This window comes from Garra rufa, chromosome 23 (genome assembly GCF_049309525.1).
Source record: "Garra rufa chromosome 23, GarRuf1.0, whole genome shotgun sequence".
NCBI lineage: Eukaryota > Metazoa > Chordata > Actinopteri > Cypriniformes > Cyprinidae > Garra > Garra rufa.
In genome coordinates, this window is record NC_133383.1 from 7219023 (window position 1) to 7239547 (window position 20525).

General features: G+C 30.4%; 1 protein-coding gene and 1 long non-coding RNA gene across 3 annotated transcripts in view; both read right to left on the bottom strand.

Moving 5' to 3' along the window:
• LOC141298860 (metal transporter CNNM3) overlaps positions 1-15165 on the bottom strand; it is a 29194-nt gene extending 14029 nt beyond the window's left edge. For both annotated transcript variants that reach the window (XM_073829175.1, XM_073829176.1), the window contains exons 1-6: positions 13675-15165; positions 11952-12095; positions 11703-11861; positions 10228-10397; positions 4809-4905; positions 4137-4267 (exon numbers count right to left, since the gene is read on the bottom strand). In XM_073829175.1, the coding sequence (XP_073685276.1) occupies positions 4137-4267; positions 4809-4905; positions 10228-10397; positions 11703-11861; positions 11952-12095; positions 13675-15058 (2085 nt within the window). In that variant the 5' untranslated portion in view covers positions 15059-15165. The remainder of the gene's footprint in view (positions 1-4136; positions 4268-4808; positions 4906-10227; positions 10398-11702; positions 11862-11951; positions 12096-13674) is intronic.
• Positions 15166-16218: 1053 nt separating this feature from the next.
• On the bottom strand, positions 16219-20519 carry LOC141299288 (uncharacterized). The gene is made up of 2 exons (XR_012341749.1): positions 18614-20519; positions 16219-18288 (listed from the first exon to the last, which is right to left on the bottom strand). It is a non-coding gene; the product is annotated as an uncharacterized lncRNA (long non-coding RNA).
• Positions 20520-20525: the final 6 nt, after the last annotated feature.

Sequence of the window (20525 nt, forward strand, 5' to 3'; positions counted from 1 at the left end):
GTGTATGTATAAAAATATGTATGTGTGTATGTATAAAAATATGTATGTGTGTATGTATAAAAATATGTGTGTATGTATAAAAATATGTATGTGTGTATGTATCAAAATATGTATGTGTGTATCAAAATATGTATGTGTGTATGTATCAAAATATGTGTATGTATCAAAATATGTATGTGTGTATGTATAAAAATATGTATGTGTGTATGTATCAAAATATGTATGTGTGTATGTATCAAAATATGTATGTGTGTATGTATCAAAATATGTATGTGTGTATGTATAAAAATATGTATGTGTGTATGTATAAAAATGTGTGTATGTATAAAAATATGTATGTGTATAAAAATGTGTGTATGTATAAAAATGTGTGTATGTATAAAAATATGTATGTGTGTATATAAATATGTATGTGTGTATGTATAAAAATGTGTGTATGTATAAAAATGTGTGTATGTATAAAAATATGTATGTGTGTATGTATAAAAATATGTATGTGTGTATGTATAAAAATATGTATGTGTGTATAAAAATATGTATGTGTGTATGTATAAAAATATGTATGTGTGTATAAAAATATGTATGTGTGTATGTATAAAAATATGTATGTGTGTATGTATAAAAATGTGTGTATGTATAAAAATATGTATGTGTGTATGTATAAAAATGTGTGTATGTATAAAAATGTGTGTATGTATAAAAATATGTATGTGTGTATATATAAAAATATGTATGTGTATGTATAAAAATATGTATATGTGTATGTATAAAAATGTGTGTATGTATAAAAATATGTATGTGTGTATGTATAAAAATATGTATGTGTGTATGTATAAAAATATGTATGTATAAAAATATGTATGTGTGTATGTATAAAAATATGTATGTGTATGTATAAAAATATGTATGTGTATGTATAAAAATATGTATGTATGTATAAAAATATGTATGTGTATGTATAAAAATATGTATGTATAAAAATATGTATGTGTGTATGTATAAAAATATGTATGTGTGTATGTATAAAAATATGTATGTATGTATGTATAAAAATATGTATGTGTATGTATAAAAATGTATGTGTGTATGTATAAAAATATGTATGTATAAAAATGTATGTATAAAAATATGTATGTATAAAAATATGTATGTGTGTAAAAATATGTATGTATAAAAATGTATGTATAAAAATATGTATGTATAAAAATATGTATGTGTGTATGTATAAAAATATGTATGTGTGTATGTATAAAAATATGTATGTATAAAAATGTATGTATAAAAATATGTATGTATAAAAATATGTATGTGTGTATGTATAAAAATATGTATGTGTGTATGTATAAAAATATGTATGTGTGTATGTATAAAAATATGTATGTGTGTATGTATAAAAATATGTATGTGTATGTATAAAAATATGTATGTATAAAAATATGTATGTGTGTATGTATAAAAATATGTATGTGTGTATGTATAAAAATATGTATGTGTGTATGTATAAAAATGTGTATGTGTGTATGTATAAAAATATGTATGTGTGTATGTATAAAAATATGTATGTATGTATGTATGTATAAAAATATGTATGTGTGTATGTATAAAAATATGTATGTATAAAAATATGTATGTGTGTATGTATAAAAATGTATGTATAAAAATATGTATGTGTGTATGTATAAAAATATGTATGTGTGTATGTATAAAAATATGTATGTGTGTATGTATAAAAATATGTATGTATAAAAATATGTATAAAAATATGTATGTGTGTATGTATAAAAATATGTATGTGTGTATGTATAAAAATATGTATGTGTATGTATAAAAATATGTATGCGTGTATGTATAAAAATATGTATGTATAAAAATATGTATGTGTGTATGTATAAAAATATGTATGTGTGTATGTATAAAAATATGTATAAAAATATGTATGTGTGTATGTATAAAAATATGTATGTGTGTATGTATAAAAATATGTATGTGTGTATGTATAAAAATATGTATAAAAATATGTATGTGTGTATGTATAAAAATATGTATAAAAATATGTATGTGTGTATGTATAAAAATATGTATGTGTGTATGTATAAAAATATGTATAAAAATATGTATGTGTGTATGTATAAAAATATGTATGCGTGTATGTATAAAAATATGTATGCGTGTATGTATAAAAATATGTATGCGTGTATGTATAAAAATATGTATGCGTGTATGTATAAAAATATGTATGCGTGTATGTATAAAAATATGTATGCGTGTATGTATAAAAATATGTATGCGTGTATGTATAAAAATATGTATGTGTATGTATAAAAATATGTATGTATAAAAATATGTATGTGTGTATGTATAAAAATATGTATGTGTATGTATAAAAATATGTATGTGTGTATGTATAAAAATATGTATGTGTGTATGTATAAAAATATGTATGTATGTATGTATAAAAATATGTATGTGTATGTATAAAAATATGTATGTGTGTATGTATAAAAATATGTATGTATGTATAAAAATATGTATGTGTGTATGTATAAAAATGTATGTATAAAAATATGTATGTGTGTATGTATAAAAATATGTATGTATAAAAATATGTATGTGTGTATGTATAAAAATGTATGTATAAAAATGTGTATGTGTGTATGTATAAAAATGTATGTATAAAAATGTGTATGTGTGTATGTATAAAAATATGTATGTGTGTATGTATAAAAATGTATGTATAAAAATGTGTATGTGTGTATGTATAAAAATATGTATGTGTGTATGTATAAAAATATGTATGTGTGTATATATAAAAATGTATGTATAAAAATGTGTATGTGTGTATGTATAAAAATATGTATGTGTGTATGTATAAAAATGTATGTATAAAAATGTGTATGTGTGTATGTATAAAAATATGTATGTGTGTATGTATAAAAATGTATGTATAAAAATGTGTATGTGTGTATGTATAAAAATATGTATGTGTGTATGTATAAAAATATGTATGTGTGTATATATAAAAATATGTATGTGTGTATGTATAAAAATATGTATGTGTGTATGTATAAAAATATGTATGTATGTATAAAAATATGTATGTGTGTATGTATAAAAATGTATGTATAAAAATGTGTATGTGTGTATGTATAAAAATATGTATGTGTGTATGTATAAAAATATGTATGTGTGTATGTATAAAAATGTATGTATAAAAATATGTATGTGTGTGTGTATGTATAAAAATGTGTGTATGTATAAATGTGTGTATGTATGTATAAAATATGTATAAAAATGTGTGTGCATGTGTGTAAAAAATATGTGTGTGTGTGTGTGTGTGCATGTGTGTAAAAAATATGTATGTGTGTGTGTATGTATAAAAATGTGTGGTTGTATAAAAATGTGTGTGTGTGTGTATGTATAAAAATATGTATGTGTGTATGTATAAAAATATGTATGTATGTGTGTAAAAAATATGTGTATAAAAATATGTGTGTGTGTGTGTGTGTGTGTATAAAAATATGTATGTATGTTAAAATATATATAAATGTTACAATAATAATACTACTAATAATAATCAATTAAATCTTAAAATAAAATAAATATAAAATATTTAATGCAAAATACTACTACCACTAAAAAATATTTTAAATATATTTTATTATTATGTGACAGTAATAATAATAAAAATATTTAAATATATAAGTATAATAATATGTAAAATATATATGTAAAATAGTAATAGTTCTTAAATATATTCAAATGTTAAAATAAAAGATTGATATAAAAAAATTATTACATATACATATACATATATATATATATACACCACCGACTGAAATTTTAATTTGACATCAGCTGAAAATTTTGTATGTATGTATGTTTTGATTAAAATGAACCGGGGCAAACATTTTTATATATATATATATAAAAAAAAAAAAAAAAAAAAAAAAAAAAAAGCATGCCTTGAGGAATCATGCACAATAAGACCAGAAACCAACTGATTTTTGATTCATATTAAGCAATGATCCATGATCAAATATGAATAAATACACGTCGTAGAAAATAATCATGGAAAAAAAACAAGAATAACCCCAAGCTAAGTGAGCTGCGTGTCTCACGTGTTATTCTGCACTCACCTTGATCAACTGCAGGTCTGTGAGGGCTCGTACTGTGTAGTCGGGACAGTAGCTGGACGGGCTGGTGGCCTCTCCCAGATCAAAGGGGTCTCTGGGAGACTGACGCTGCGTGGACACCGGAGACTGATGGACTGATCACACAAACAATCATCGCAGTCAATATACCAGAACACAGACTACGACATTCACAGCAATAACACTGTGGTCCTAATCAGGCGTAACGCAATAAAATAACAAGTGATAAATCTTATCAATTCCTCAGATGTTTATCTGAATTTTTTGTCCTAATCAACTGCTACTGCAGATATGTTTGTTGTGTTGCGTCGAGTAGCTCCGCCCACAGTGAAATCTCATTGGTCTAAACTGTAATCGACTGAACTGTATATTAATCATCATGAAAACAAATCACTTCCTGCTGCATTTTACTCTTAGTGAGGACAGAAAAACTGGAAAGATTGCAGTGTGAGTGCTCAGATGAACATCAACATCTAAACAATGGTCCCATATAGACCTTTTGCTTTCAAAACACACACAGTTTACAGAATCAGCTGCTTTTGTTTTGTTGCTCCACAGTTTACAACCAAAACTCACAGGAATGTATTTGACTGTCATGAAGCAGCATTCATGAGTCAGCTTTGAATAAAATGGTGATTTTGGATTGCCAGGACAAACCTGAGGAGGGAGCTGTGAGCGCCGAAACGCCGTAGTAGGTGAACGCCCCGTTCTCAAACTTCAAACCCTCTTTCCCGATCTCCACCTCCACACGGCCCTACACACAAACACATGATTGAAACATCACAAAAAAGTAAAACAAAACACCATACATTTTATTTTTTAAATAAAAATAAACATTTCAATTCATACAAAATATAGACAAACTTATTATACTTTTTTATAATTAATCAGATATATATACACCTTTATAATTTATCAGATAATGTCATAATTTATACAATGTATAAATAAATATAATAATAAATATATAAATATAATTTGAATTGTTAAATTATAATATTTAAAAATACTTTAAATGGTTATATTTTAATAATAAAGAATGAGAATACTACTAAAACTGATTAAATATTTATTTGTTTTAAATGTAAATTGAACTGTTAAAATAATAACAATAAAAGTTATTTTAATGGTTATGTTTTAATAATAAAAAAAAATACTGTCAACACCACAACTAATCTTAATATCGTATTTATCAAAACACTATTACAAATTATGATCAATGTTTAAATATTACATACATTTTAATTGTTAAATTATTAATAATAATTGCTATTATTAAATGATCAAATATCAAAATATATTTAAATGTTCTAAATAGTTTAACAATAAAAAATAATAATCTTGCCAATACCACTACTAATACTTTTATCATTTTTATAGTGTTTTAATAAATATGTTTAAATATTTCTTTATATTTGAAAGAATTTTAATTGTTAAAAATAAAAGTAGTAGCAGTAGTTGTTGTTGTTATTATTAAATTAGCATTATTAAATGATCAAATATTAAAATATATTTAAATATTCTAAATGTCTATATTTTAACAATAAAAAATTAATAATACTGACAATACCACAACTAATTTTATACTTATCAAAACTATAAAAAAATAATGATCAATGTTAAAATATTTCTTTCTATTTTAAATCATTTTAATTGTTAAATGAATAATAATAATAATCGCTATTATTAAACTATCAATATTAAATGATCAAATATCGAAATATATTTAAATATTCTAAATGGCTATATTTAAACATTAAAAAAATAATAGTGTCAATACCACAGCTAATACTTTTATCGTATTTATCCAAACACTATTAAAAATAATGATCAATGTGTAAAGTTTTCTTTATATTTTAAAGAATTTTAATTGTTAAAAATAATAGTAGTTGCAGTTGTTGTTCTTCTTATTAAATTAGCAATATTAAATGATCAAATATTAAAATATATTTAAATATTCTAAATGGCTATATTTAAACATTAAAAAAATAATAACACTGTCAATACCACTACTAATACTGCTAATGACGTATTTATCAAAACACTATTAAAAATAATAATTAATGTTTAAATATTTCTATTTAAATTGTAATTGTTAAATTAATAATAACAATAATAGCTATTATTAAATAAGCAATATTAAATGATCAAATATCAAAATATATTTAATGGTTATATTTTAATAATAAAAAAATAATACTGTCAATACCACAAATAATACTGCTAATATCATATTTATCAAAACACACTTACAAATAATGATCAATGTTTAAATATTTCTTTATATTTGAAATAATTTTAATTGTTAAATTAATAATAACAATAATAGCTATTATTAAATTAGCAATATTAAATGATCAAATATCAAAATATTTATAAATATTCTAAATATCAATCAAAAATAATACTGCCAATATCATATTTATCAAAACACTATAAAAAATAACTGTTTAAATATTTATATGATAATTTTTTTTTGTTAAAAATAATAGTAGTAGCAGTAGTTATTGTTATTAAATTAGCAATATTAAATGATCAAATATTGAAATATATTTAAAATATTCTAAATGGTTATATTTTAACAATAAAAACTAATAATACTGCAAATATATTTATCAAAACAGTATAAACAAATAATGATCAATGTTTAAATATTTCTTTATATTTCATATAATTTTAATAGTTAAAATAATAACAATAATAGCTATTATTAAATAATCAAATATCAAAATATTTAAATGTTCTAAATATTTTAACAATAAAAAAATACTGCCAATTTTTCTGTATATTTTAAAGAATTTTAATTGTTAAAAATAATAGTAGTAGCAGTAGTTGTTGTTGTTGTTAAATTAGCAATATTAAATATAAAATATAAAAAATTAAAATAAAATATTCTAAATGGTTATATTTTCAACAATAAAAACTACTAACACTGCCAATACCACTACTAATAATGTTACATTTCATATTTATCAAAACACAAAAAAATAATGATCAATGTTTAAATATTACTTTATATTTTCAATTATTGTAATTGTTTAATTAATAATAGTAGTAGTTGTATTAGCAGTCGTTATGATTATATTAAATGATCAAATATTGAAATATATCTAAAATATTCTAAATGGTTATATTTTAACAATAAAAAAACAATACTGCCAATACTACTAATATCATATTAATCAAAACGCTATAACAAATGATCAATATTTATTTATATTATATTTTAAATAATATGTATTTGTTAAAATAGTAGAAGTGGTAGTTATTAAATAAGCAATATTTAATTATTAAATATAGAAATATACTTAAAATATTCTAAATGGTTTTATTTAACATTAAAAATAACACTGCCAATACCACAACTAATACTGCTAATATCATATTCATCAAAACACTATAAAATGATTAATGTTTTAATATTTTTTATGCTTTAGATAATTTTATTTATAAAAGTAATAGTAGTAGTAGTAGTTGTTGTTTTTGTGGTTATTATTAAATAAGCAATGTTAAATGATCAAATGTCAAAACATATTTAAAATATTCTAAATGGTTATATTTTAACCATGAAAAATAACACTGTCAATACCACTGCGAATACTGCTAATATCATATTTATCAAACACTATAACAAATTATTAATGTTTAAATATGTTTCTTTTAAATAATTTTATTTGTTAAAATAATAACAGTAATACTAGTTATTATATTATTAAATTAGCAATATTAATGATCAAATATTGAAATATTTTAAATTGTTATATTTCAAAAATAAAATAAAATACTGCTAATATAACTATTAATACTATTAATAATATATTTATCAAAACACTATTAAAAATAATGATCAATGTTTAAAAATACTTATTTATATTTAAATAATTTCAATTGTTAAAATAATAATAGTAGCAGTAGTTAAATTAGCAATAACAAATGATCAAATATTGAAATACATTTAAATAATTCTAAATGTATATTATTTTAATAAAAACAATAAAAATACTGCCAATAGCACCACTGATGCTGATAATATCATATTTATCAAAACACTATAAAAAGTGTCAATGTTTAAATATTTATTTATATTTAAAATAATTGTAGTTGTTCCAAAAATAATAGTAGGTGCAGTAGCAGTAGTAGTTATTAAAATTAACAATATTACACAAATCAAATATTCCAAAAGGTTATATTTTAACAATAAATAATAATAATACTGACAATACCACTACTAAGACTGTTAGTATCATATTTATCAAATCACTCCTAACAAATATTGGCCAATGTTGAAATATTTCTTTATAGTTTAAATAACTTAAATTGTTAAAATAATAATAATTATTATTAGAAAAGTTAATATAAAATTAGCAATGCTAAATGGCAAAATATTGAAATGTTTAAAATATTTCAAATGTTAATATTTTAATAATAAAGAAAGTAATACTACCAACTACTATCATATTTTTCAAAACACTTTCAAAACATTACGAAAGATTATATATATATATATATATATATATATATATATATATATATATATATATATATATATATATATATATATTATTTTTCATTATGTTAAATGGTCAAATATTAAAATATATTTAAAAATACTTTTAAATGTTAATTTTCTAACATTATAAATACTACTTCAACTAATAATATCATAGTCAGATAGTATTTATTAACACTATTATTTACACCAGTGCTTATAAAGCATAGACATGCAAACACATAAGTGACCCTGGACCACAAAACCAGCCAGAAGAGTCACTTTTTTGAAATTGAGATTTATACATCATCTGAACAAATAAGCTTTCAACTGTTGTATGGTTTGTTAGGATCGGACAATATTTGGCCGATATACAACTATTTGATCTGGAATCTGTGGGTGCAAAAAATATTGAGAAAATCATCTTTAAAGTTGTTCAAATTAAGTTCTTAGACATGCATATTACTAATCAAAAACTAAGTTTTGATATATTTATGGTAGGAAATTTACCAAATAGCTTTATGGAACATGATCTTTACTTAATATCCTAATGATTTTAAGCATAAAAGAAAAATCTTTGGCTATTGCTACAAATATACCTGTGCTACTTAAGACTGTTTTTGTGGTCCAGGGTCATATACAGTGCCTTGCAAAAGTATTCATACCTCTTCATTTTTTTGCATATTTTGTTTTGTTGCAGCATTATGTTAAACTGCTTTACATTACTTTTTTCCACATCAATCTACATCTCATACACCATAATGACAAAGCACAAAACAGGTTTGTAACAACTTTGCAAATTTCTTGGAAATAAAAAACTGAAAAGATCCCGTTGCATAAGTATTCATACCCTTTCTGGGAGACTCGAAATTTAGCTCAGGAGCATTCATATTGCTTCTAGATGTTACTACACTTCGAGTGGAGGTAAACTGTGGAAAATTCATTTGAATGAGTCTGATTTAGAAAGGCACACACCTCTCAGAAAAGGTCTAACAGCTGAAAATGCTTATCAGAGCAAAAAGCAAGTCCTGAGGTCAAGATAACTGCCTGTAGAGCTCAGTGACAGACTTGCGTTAAGGCAATGATCTAGGGAAGAGTTCTGAAAAAAATCTGCTGCATTGAAGGTTCACAGAAGCATTATCCATAATGGAAGACGACTGGAAGAACTAGGACCCTAGAAAATGTCTGCCAGCCCCCATCCAAGCTGACAGAGCTTAAGAGGTGAAAAGGTGAGGCACAGAATGGCAGATAATTGCCAAATGCAGATGTGCAAAGCTTGTCACATCATACCCAAAAAGACTTGAGGCTGTAAAGGTGCTTCAACTATGTACCGAGTTAAGGTATGAATACTTATGCAATGTACTTATTTCAGTGTTTTATTTTAAATAAACTTGTCAAATTTGCAAATCTGGTTTTTGCTTTGTCATTATCATGGTGTATGGACTGTAAATTGATGTGGGGGAAAACTAATTTAAAGCAGTTCAACATAATGCTGCAACAAAACAAAATGTGAAAAAAATTACAATTGCAAGGCACTGTATGTAAGTTACACTGCTAGAGTTTGCTCTGTGATGGGGGTTGTCGCACCTGCAGCAGCAGTATGAAGTAATCCACAGGGTGGTTCCGTGTGTACAGGTAATGATCAGGACTGAGCCGGTTTGCGGGGTCAAACTTCACTTCTTGGTTGACGCTGGGGTGCCGCAGCAGATGAAACAGGACTCTCTCTGACACGCGCTGCGGGTTGAAATGTTCCACCTCTGAAACACAGAAGGAGGAGGAGGAGAAGAGCTGCTTAATGACGTATGAAATCACCTCCATTAACCAGCACATAAGCACAAATCGTCCCGCCATTGATCCGAGAGACGGGGAACGTCCTTTAAAAGTTAAGGCTTCTTGAGACAAACTTCTTTAGATCTTTTATTCTTGTCAGGCAAACAGGCATGCACTACTGTTTGAAGTCTCCTATGCTCACGGAAGCTGAATTTATTTGATCAAAAATAGAATAAAATTGTCAAATAATATTACAAATTAAAAAAGCTGTTTTCTATTTGAATATATCATGGCTCGAAATGAACTTTTTTACTCGCTAGCACAATTTCTTTTTAGTAATGCGCCTATCTCGATTCTTCATTGATTCTGATTGCTGAGGTTTTACAAGCAAATGGGCTGATTCTGAAAGCCTTTTTTTATATATTTATTTTACGCCTTAAGCAAGGGACATGAATAAATGAAAATATGAGTACATGAGCAAGATGATTATTTTTTCTATTATAGGTAGAGCCATTTAAATTAGAGGCAATCACTGCATTATTAAACAATCTACAATAGAGATAACAAAAAATAAAAATAAACGACAGTTCTTTCTTAGTCGTGTAGACAATAAATGTAGTAGGCAACTCTTTCAATATTCAAAGTGCAAATAGAGACCGAATTTTTCAGGCATGATACAGAGCTGTAGACAACTACACAACTTATTATAGCCTACATATTATTAACAGCCTAGATATGTTATGCAGCCTCATTTGCGCGCATTGGGGAGTCGCTCTCTAAATGCAGGGTATTAAAATTGCTTTTGAATGCGTGTGCGCGTTTTACTTTTGGTTTCATTTTAACGGCCGCGCGAAACTCTCGGCGGCGCTGAGCGCGCATTTTACAACACAAGAGATTACTTTAACAAAACCATTTGAAAGTGGTCAGACACAAACAGGAATTTGAAAAGCGTGTCTTCAGTGGAAAATATGTTTGTACAACTTATAACACTTTTTATGCGTGTTTGTAGTTCTATTCGAATCCTCGTTCAACACGCAGTGTGTTGTGGGCAATATTAGCCGTTAGAGTGCGCATTGATTCTGGGCCGCCAACTTAAAGTTTGTCTTTACAAACTTTTTTTATCTAGCTAATGCAAAGCTGAATTTTCAGCATCATTACTCCAGACTTCAGTGACTTCAGAAATCATTCTGATATGCTGATTTGACCCCTTAAAATCACTAATGGTAAAATGGTAAAATCACTGTAACCCACAGGCTCTTGCAATTTAATGGTTGACATTAAAGCAGACAGACCTCGGGACAGGAATCTGTGGGTGGCCAGCAATAGCTGTGGAGAGGTGCGGATCTTCGGTTCACCCTCTGGAGGTTTGAAGATGGAGAACTCGTCATGAACGCTGCGTGGCTCCAGGGGAATCTCCACAGGAGCCAACGGTCGCTTCACCTTCATGTCCACTGTGCAATAAGACACGCATTATAATTTAGCTCAAATGAGGCGACAGGTATCAATTCAAAAACACATTTTTTTTTAAAGAAGTTGCTTACTGTAGCCATCAGACTCATCTAGGATCTCAGATTTGATGATCTCCTCGATGACGTCCTCTAGTGTGACCAGACCCAGAACCTCGTAGAACGGATCTCCTTCACCCTCGTTATTCACCTTCTGAACGATAGCCAGGTGGGAGTTTCCTGAAGACAGAGAGAAATTGTATGCATTAGTGGAAGCAGCTTTGTAATGACTTTGACTCAAAAGTGCATTCTATAAATTATACTATAAATTGCTCAAAAGTGATGATAAGGACATTTATAATGTTACAGAAGATTTCCATTTCAGATAAATGCTGCTCTTCTGAACTTTTTATTCCTCAAAGAAACCTGAAAAAATTATACTCAGCTGGTTTCAAAATAATAATAATAATAATAATAATAATAATAATACTACATGTTTTTTGAACTGCAAATTAGAATATTAGAATGATTTCTGAAGGATCATGTGACTGGAGTAATGATGCTCAAAATTTATCTTTGAAATCACAGGAATAAGTTACATTTCAAAACATATTCAAATAGAAAACAGTTATTTTAAATAGTAAATATATTTCAAACTTTTAGTGTTTTTGCTGTACTCTGGATCAAATAAATGCAGGCTTGGTGAGCAGGAAAGATTTCTTTAAAAAAAACAATCTTTCTGTTCAAAAACTTTTGACTGGTAGTGTATAAACACTGTTTTAGATGTACTATAATATAACATAAAAATAAAAACAATTAAATAATTTTTACTTCATAACTTTGATAGCATCTGCCTACAATTATCATGTTATCAAAATACTAACATACTCTAACAGATTAATAATAATGATAATAAACTATTATTTTTGCTAAATATTTACATATTTTAATAGCATTTTTAATGTTAATATTTTAATAAATGCTAATATTTAAAAAAATATCAGTAAATGAAAAATGTTTAGTGAAAATAAAAACTCAAATATTTATATGCATTCAATAGTAACATTTGGTAAAATATTGGAAGCACATTGATAACTAGTTTGAAGGCATCTGCCAAGGATAATCACGTTATCAAATTACTAGTTACACACTCTAACATATTTAAATTATTTAAAAAATTTTAATTTCAATAAATGTTAATAATAATTGGTGAAAATAGAAGCCTAAATATTACATGAATTCAATATTGGCCTGTCATAAACTGATAAAACTAGTTTGAAGGCATCTTATTAGGATTAAGTTATGAAAATGCTTCTAACCCACATTAATAATGCAGAATAATAATATAATAGCTCTAATATTGGCCTAGTCAGGTCAATAGCAATGTGGCCCCGGACCACAAAACCAGTCTTAAGTAGCAGAGGTATATTTGTAGCAATAACCAAAAATACATTCTGTGGGTCAAAATGATCGATTTTACTTTTATGCCAAAAATCATTAGGATATTAAGTAAAGATCATGTTCAATGAAGATAATTTAGTAATTTTTCTTCTGTAAATATATCAAAACTTACTTTTGGATTAGTAATACGCATTGCTAAGAACTTCTGATGAACAACTTTAAAGGCGATTTTCTCAATATTTCGATTTTTTAGTTGTATCTCGGCCAAATATTCTCCTATCCTAACAAACCATACATCAATGGAAAGCCAATTTATTCAGCAAAATTGACCCTTATGACTGGTTTTGTGGTCCAGGGTCACAAATATCAGTCGTACACTGATACACAGTTTGAAGGCATCTGCATAGGATTGACATGCCTTTTTTAAATTCCTCCAGCATTGCATCCAGCTTGGTGTCATTAAAGACAAAATGCAAAGGATGGTTGTAGAACTTTGTGATGGTGGTCATGGGAGTGCGGTCCTCCGGATCAACCAGCGCCAGGTCTTTGACGTACAAGATTTCAACAATATTGGACCTCTCCTCCTCATACACCGGGACGCGAGTGTATCCGCTCTGCATGATTTCAGACATTGTGTTGAAGTCCAGCACGGCCGTGGAGGGCAGCATGAAGCAATCTTTCAGCGGGGTCAAGATGTCCTCCACGGTTTTGGTCCTGAGAGCACCTTTACTGAACTCCACCTTGACAAACTCATTATACGGATCGTTCACACTAGTCCGAATCATTTCCATGGTTTTCTCGCGGACGCCCACGGTGCTCACGTCCCGGTGCAGGATCAAGTCCAGCAGGAGGCCAAGAGGGCAAGAAAGCGGACACGTCAGGATGAGACAGATCTGGGCCAGCCATATCAAACCTGGTGCCATCTGGAAGCCATAACCCGAACATACAATATGAGGGACCAACTCAGCCAGGAGGAATATGAGAAAGCCGCTGGTAAACACAGCAGGCAGGATGGAGCCATAGAGGCGGTACAAAAGCACACCGAGCACCGAGTGACCCAAAGCACAAATGAACAAGAGCGAACAAACCAAAACATTTCCTCTTCTCCTGATGGGCTTGAGGCGCTTGGCCGCCCGCTTTTCATCCTCCGAGCCGCAGCTGTGCAAAACATACAGCTCCAGTGGGTCCAGCCACAGCAAACTTAGATTCACACACCTGACCACACTGCAAATCAAAACCAAAACCACGACCACCAGAATCAGACCCCATAACGGAATGTAATCTGACGGCACAGCCGGGTTCTTAATAATAAACTTGTCCGACTTGAAAGAGCCCCATGTCTGGCCCTTTAAGACGCACATATGATGGAGAACAGGCTCTGCATCTTTATTCTCCGGTTCGGATGCTGCAGGCTCCGTCTGGACGGTTATAATCCCGTTGTTCTCGTCATCCGACTCGAACGCTCCGTGTACGCGGAACGCGGAGGAATTGCGGCGTCCCTCAATGGCGCACGGGTCAACCGAACCGCCTCCAACCGGGGCGAACGCGACCCACGGCCAGGTCCCATTGGACAGGTAGGACCCAAACAATCTGAGCTTAAAAGTGGTCCCGTGCGGAGCTACGACGACCCGTTCGCGCATGTACACCCGATCGTCAACGTCCTCCAGGCGCAGCCCGTAAACCTGCGATTCTTGAAGGCTGCAGGTTCCGAACCCGCACAGGAACGATATGATCAACGGGAGACGCAGCTCCGCCAAGCTGACCACCATATTGGAACAGGGCAGCCTGGCTTTGTGAATCATGTGACGCTGATGTTGTTGCTGCTACGCTACCCTCCTACTTTTTCAATTGTTTTCATACATAACGTTGAGGGGAAACTGACTCGGTCCAGCCGCCATGTTGGCTCCGAGATTCTTGAGAAACAAGCACGGACTTGCCTTCGAACTCTGAGTCTGGAGCCACAATGAACGCAGTTTCTTGCCGCTACGTCGTGTCTAGAATGAACCAATGAGAGAAGAGCAAACGCTCGCTTGACAAATCAGAGAATAGGCTGACTTGTTAAATCACGCCCACAACGGCACTGAGTGATTGAGGACCTTCAATACATGAGATTAGCATCTTTTCAAGGTTTTCTGGAAAACAAACACAGTTGTTTTAAACATTCACAGCTTTTAAATGATTCTAGCGGCTAGATTAAACAAACAAAGAGTTTATGAGTTAACAACTCACCGTAATGTTTTACACGATGTGGCGCGGTGTTGGGTGTAACTAGTTACTAAGTAGTTAGTTACTGTAATTAAATTACTTTCCATTGAGAAAGTAAAGTAAGGGTTTACTCTTATTTTCTGTAATTTAATTACAGTTAATTCTTACGTAATTGAACTTAATACTGTGTGTGGAGCATTTATATACAATAGTGGCTTAAACATCAAAATGTAAAGTCTAACCTTAAAATGTATGTTTTAAATTACTTTGGCGAGTAATAAGAATATTGATAACACTTCAATATCCAGTTCTCACTATTGGCATGAATATTACTGGGATATTGGCTGTTTATTATTAATGTCTTATTCTGCAAGACTTTATTCTAATTCATTAATCTTACCAAATTCTTAAACGTAACAACTACTTTAAGTATCAATAAGCAGTAATTAGGAGTATATTGACGCAAAAGCCATAGTTAGTAAATCGTAAGAATCAGACCCTAATCTAGAGTGTAACCAGGATAATTTATGTAGTTATCTATTATTTATTTGAAAGACTTAAAAAAAAAACATGTCTATCCTTTGGAAAATAATTAGTAATAATTAATTAAATACTGTTTGGAGAGTTTACAGTAATCTAATTACACTGTTTAAGATAACTAGATTAACTAGTAATTCATTTTTTTTTTTTCAAAGAGTAATTTACCCAACACTGACCTACGGTTTGCCACTGGAATAAAAGCAATGTCACTACACACTGAGCAAAAGAGGTGTTTTAATAGAGAAATATTTAGATTTAGCATTTACATAATTACGAACTCAACAGAAATACAAAATATTATATACAGATTGCTTTAAATACGTGTTCAAGTACAGTACATCTGGTTTGCACTTCCCTTTAAAGACAGCAACTTAAGAGAAAAAAAAAATCATAATTACAGTCTGTTGTGATGTTTTATAAAGGAAATATGAAAAAAAAAGCTAACCCCACTCACAAAACATCATGGAATCATTTCACATGGCTTTTAAATGGAAGACGTGTGTGTTTTCACGCTTCGTGTAGTGAACCCTAAACAAAGTGTGCTTAGATACAATGCCATGAACTGTTTGGAAGGTCAACATAGGTCATGACCCTGAAAAGTAAATGGAAAACGCAAACATTTTCTGAAAACACACATTTATAATCTCTAACTGTGGTCTAGTTATCAAACAGAGGTTTCTCTCCCGTTGAGTTCCTCAGGAACATTAAAAGCAGATTACCCGAGCTGGATTGAAATCCCAGCCCCACGCTTGAAGGAATTTCATTAGTTCCTCACAAACAGAGTTTCTGTGCAATAAGAGAGAGAAACGTGGGCATTAAATGGACAAATCAAAGTGCAAAAGGCTTTGGCTGATGTGTTCACTCACAAATTTAATTCCATGTCATGTTGCAACTTTGGTCGTGATATAACATGTTAACCTCGGTACAGAGTTTTGAGCGTGCAATGCCCACCTTTTGGTTTCAGTTGAAGTAAATACTAGTCAGATTTCACATACAAAAAATGCCAGCTGAGGTAAAACGCAACTTATTTCTTCTCCCACTGTGCAATACATTAAACATCTTAAAAAAAGAAACAAGACCTAGTTATTGCTTCAGATTTAAATCTCTCGTAAAGGCAACAAAACATAACTTACAAATCCTACTATACAAGTCAACTTCATACTGTTCAACAAGCAAAACATAAATAGTCATAATCCAATGCTATTCTTCTCAGTGGTTATTATTTCTAATACTCCGTCACAACGCTATTTCTATATTTTATGAAATAAAAGAACACTTTAACACTGAAAGCTTTATGCATGCACTGCATAGTGTACTTACAGTATGAATACATCAGAATAAATACGGTTTCTAATGTCAGCTCAGCATGAGAGGAACACAATGGAAAAATCACTGTGTGACCTCCGAAACATGATCTCTGGACAGAACTGGCTTTATGGTGACTGTGAGTAGATGTAGAAAACCTTAATACTAGTGCAAGGAAAGAGGCTTTAGTTTGCCTATCAAAAAACGGATCACTTGCTCACCAATGAATCCTCTGGAGTGAATGGGTGCCGTCAGAATTAGGGTCCGCAAGTAATCCACAGCACTCCAGTCCAACAGTTAACATCTAGAGAAGTGAAAAGCAGCCTGTTTATAAGAAACAAATCCACTAAAATGGTGTCCATAATTTATATAATAACGCTTCTTTCAGTGAAAAAGTTTATCTCTTGTTGTCCTCTCACATCAAAATCCACCAAGATATTCGTTTAGAACTGTTTTGGACTGTAAACAGTGTTTGATCTGTGCATAGTTCTCTCCTGATTTAGGCAAGATGGCTTTCCCACTAGAGAAAATATAGATAGAAGACTCATATTTTAGCTGGAAGCGACTGTTTAAAACATCTTGATGGATTTGTTCCTTTAAAAAAAACAGGTTTTGACTTCACAAGATGTTAACTGATGTACTGGAGTCGTACTAGTGGATTTTTGTGATGTTTTTATCAGCTGTTAGGACTCTCATTCTGACGGCACCCATTCACTGCAAAGGACCCATTGGTGAGCAATTTTTTTAGATGGTCTAACTGAGTTTTAAGTTTTCGGGTGAACTATTCCTATAACTAACCTATAACCAGTTCACTTCAAATAAACTTCAAATTCAGTAGTGTGCAAACAGTCATGAAAATCAAAACGAATGTACAGTTTCACTTCAGTTCACACTCACAGTGAATTCTGTTCAAGCATCTGTTTCCGAGGATGGGAATGTTGGTGGAAATCAGCATTTGTGTTGTTTGATGGACAGTCGTAGCCTTTGAGATCAAAAACTGGATAAATCTTACAAAACCTCAGGTCATATTTCACCGCAAATTCAAAATGAAAATCAATATGTAGTTAGGAGCATTCAAATTGTTTGCTTTGTGATATTATTTATCATTTTCATTAGTATAAAGGGAAAAATGGTGGCATTTGTACGGATTTAAAACTTTATCATTTAAATTAACATTTCATTGTTATAAATGAGAATTTGTGAAGAAAACAGGCTTAATTCTCTTGAAAACAAAGCATAATATGATACAAAAAATCTTAAAGGATTACTCCACTTCCAAAATAAAAATTTCCTGATAATTTACTCACCCCTATGTCATCCAAGATGTTCATGTCTTTCTTTCTTCAGTGCAAAGGAATTATGTTTTTTGAGGAAAACTTTCCAGGAGTTTCCTTCATAAAGTGGACTTCAATGGTGCTCAATGAATTGAAGGTTAATAATTGCAGTTTCAGTGCAGCTTCAAAGGGCTCTAAACGATCCCAGCTGATTTTCTAAAAAAAAAAAAAAATACAATTTATACACAATTTATACATTTTTTTTTTTTTTTTACCTCAAATGCTCATCTTGTCTAGCTCTGCGATGCACATGCATACTCTGTGTACTCTGGTTCAATACAGGGTATGTCGAAAAACTCCCATCTCATTTTCTCCTCCAACTTCAAAATCGTCCTACATTTCTGCAGAAGTACCAAACCAGTGTTTACAAAGTGAAGGGAAGAATAAATAAATAAAATATAGGTCAATAAAGGTCAAACACCCTTTACAAAAAAAAAAGGTAAAACAGCGATGTAGGACGATTTTTAAGTTGGCCGAGAAAATGAGATTTTTTTCACAGAGTACACAGACAAGACGAGCATTTGTGGTTAAAAAGTGTATAAATTTGAATTTTTTTACAAAATGACCAATCGTTTCACTAGATAATACCCTTAATTCCTTGGCTGGGATCTTTTAGAGCTGCATTGAAACTGCATTTTTAACCTTCAGTCTGTTGAGCACCATTGAAGTCCACTACATGGAGAAAAATCCTGGAATGTTTTCCGAAAAACATGAATATCTTGGATGAAATGGGGGTGAGTAAATATCAGGACATTTTTATTCTAGAGGTGGGGTAATCCTTGAATGGTATAAATAATTTTTTTGGTTGTGAAATATAATTTTTTTGTGAGATTCATCCAGGGCAATGAATTATAATTCTGTCAAAAATGAAAAACAAAATAGACATACCAATTTAGACAAACAAAATAAATATATTTATATTTAAATAAATTATTATATCATATTTTGAATCATATGTCACAGATCTGGAGTGGTCAATGCTCAATGTGTTTTTTTTGTTTTTGCTACAAATGTCTCACAGCCTTGAGCACGTGGAGTTCTCCAGACCATATCTGCGTCAGCAAATTTCACCTATATTTACAGAATTTCCCTTCACGCTTGTCATGTAGAGCCACGATTGCGTCACATACAGCTACATCACATAGCCACACTTACCAAATTTGCTTGGCTTGATGCTTTCGACTTTGAAAAAAAGCTGTCAAAATCATATCGTACTACACAGCAGGAAAACCAGACCAGAGCTGTCTGTCTTTGTGCTAAAAGGATAGATCAGTCCTATAATAATAGCTTATGAGACTCAAAGTGCTCTTATGCTCAAAATCTCAGAAAACTACAGCACACAAATGTGTGCCGCTGGTCAGAGACATTATAAAAAAGTGCATTTCGTACATTAGATACTGCTGAAATGTTATATAATGCCTTTAAACGGTATTTATCTCATTCTGAACACTTATATGCCGCATGCAATAGCAGACATAACAGTCTGCGTAACTTAACACCTCGATGTCGGCCGAACCCGCAGCCCATGAAATCACAGTGAGAACACGTTCAATGTTGAAGACGTTTTTTGAAGACGTTTTTGAACACATCTTTGTCCTCTCGAATCGAGAGAAAGAACACTACTTGTGCGACCGCGTTCGGTCAGCTCTGGAGCTCTCCGAGCCCCAGATTAGTGTCGTCAAATGGTGCTCTCGGTGTGCGCGTGCGTGAACGTGTGCATGTGACGCGCGTGAGAGTTGGGGAGGGGCGTCGGGCTGCTGTTGCCGCGAGGATGAGGGGCGGGGCTGGAGTTGGAGTTGGCGTTGGTGTTCAGGTGCGACTGGTTGTGAGGGTGGATGTGGCTCGGGCGACATTTAGACAGACTGTTTTTGTCGTTGAGCAGGGA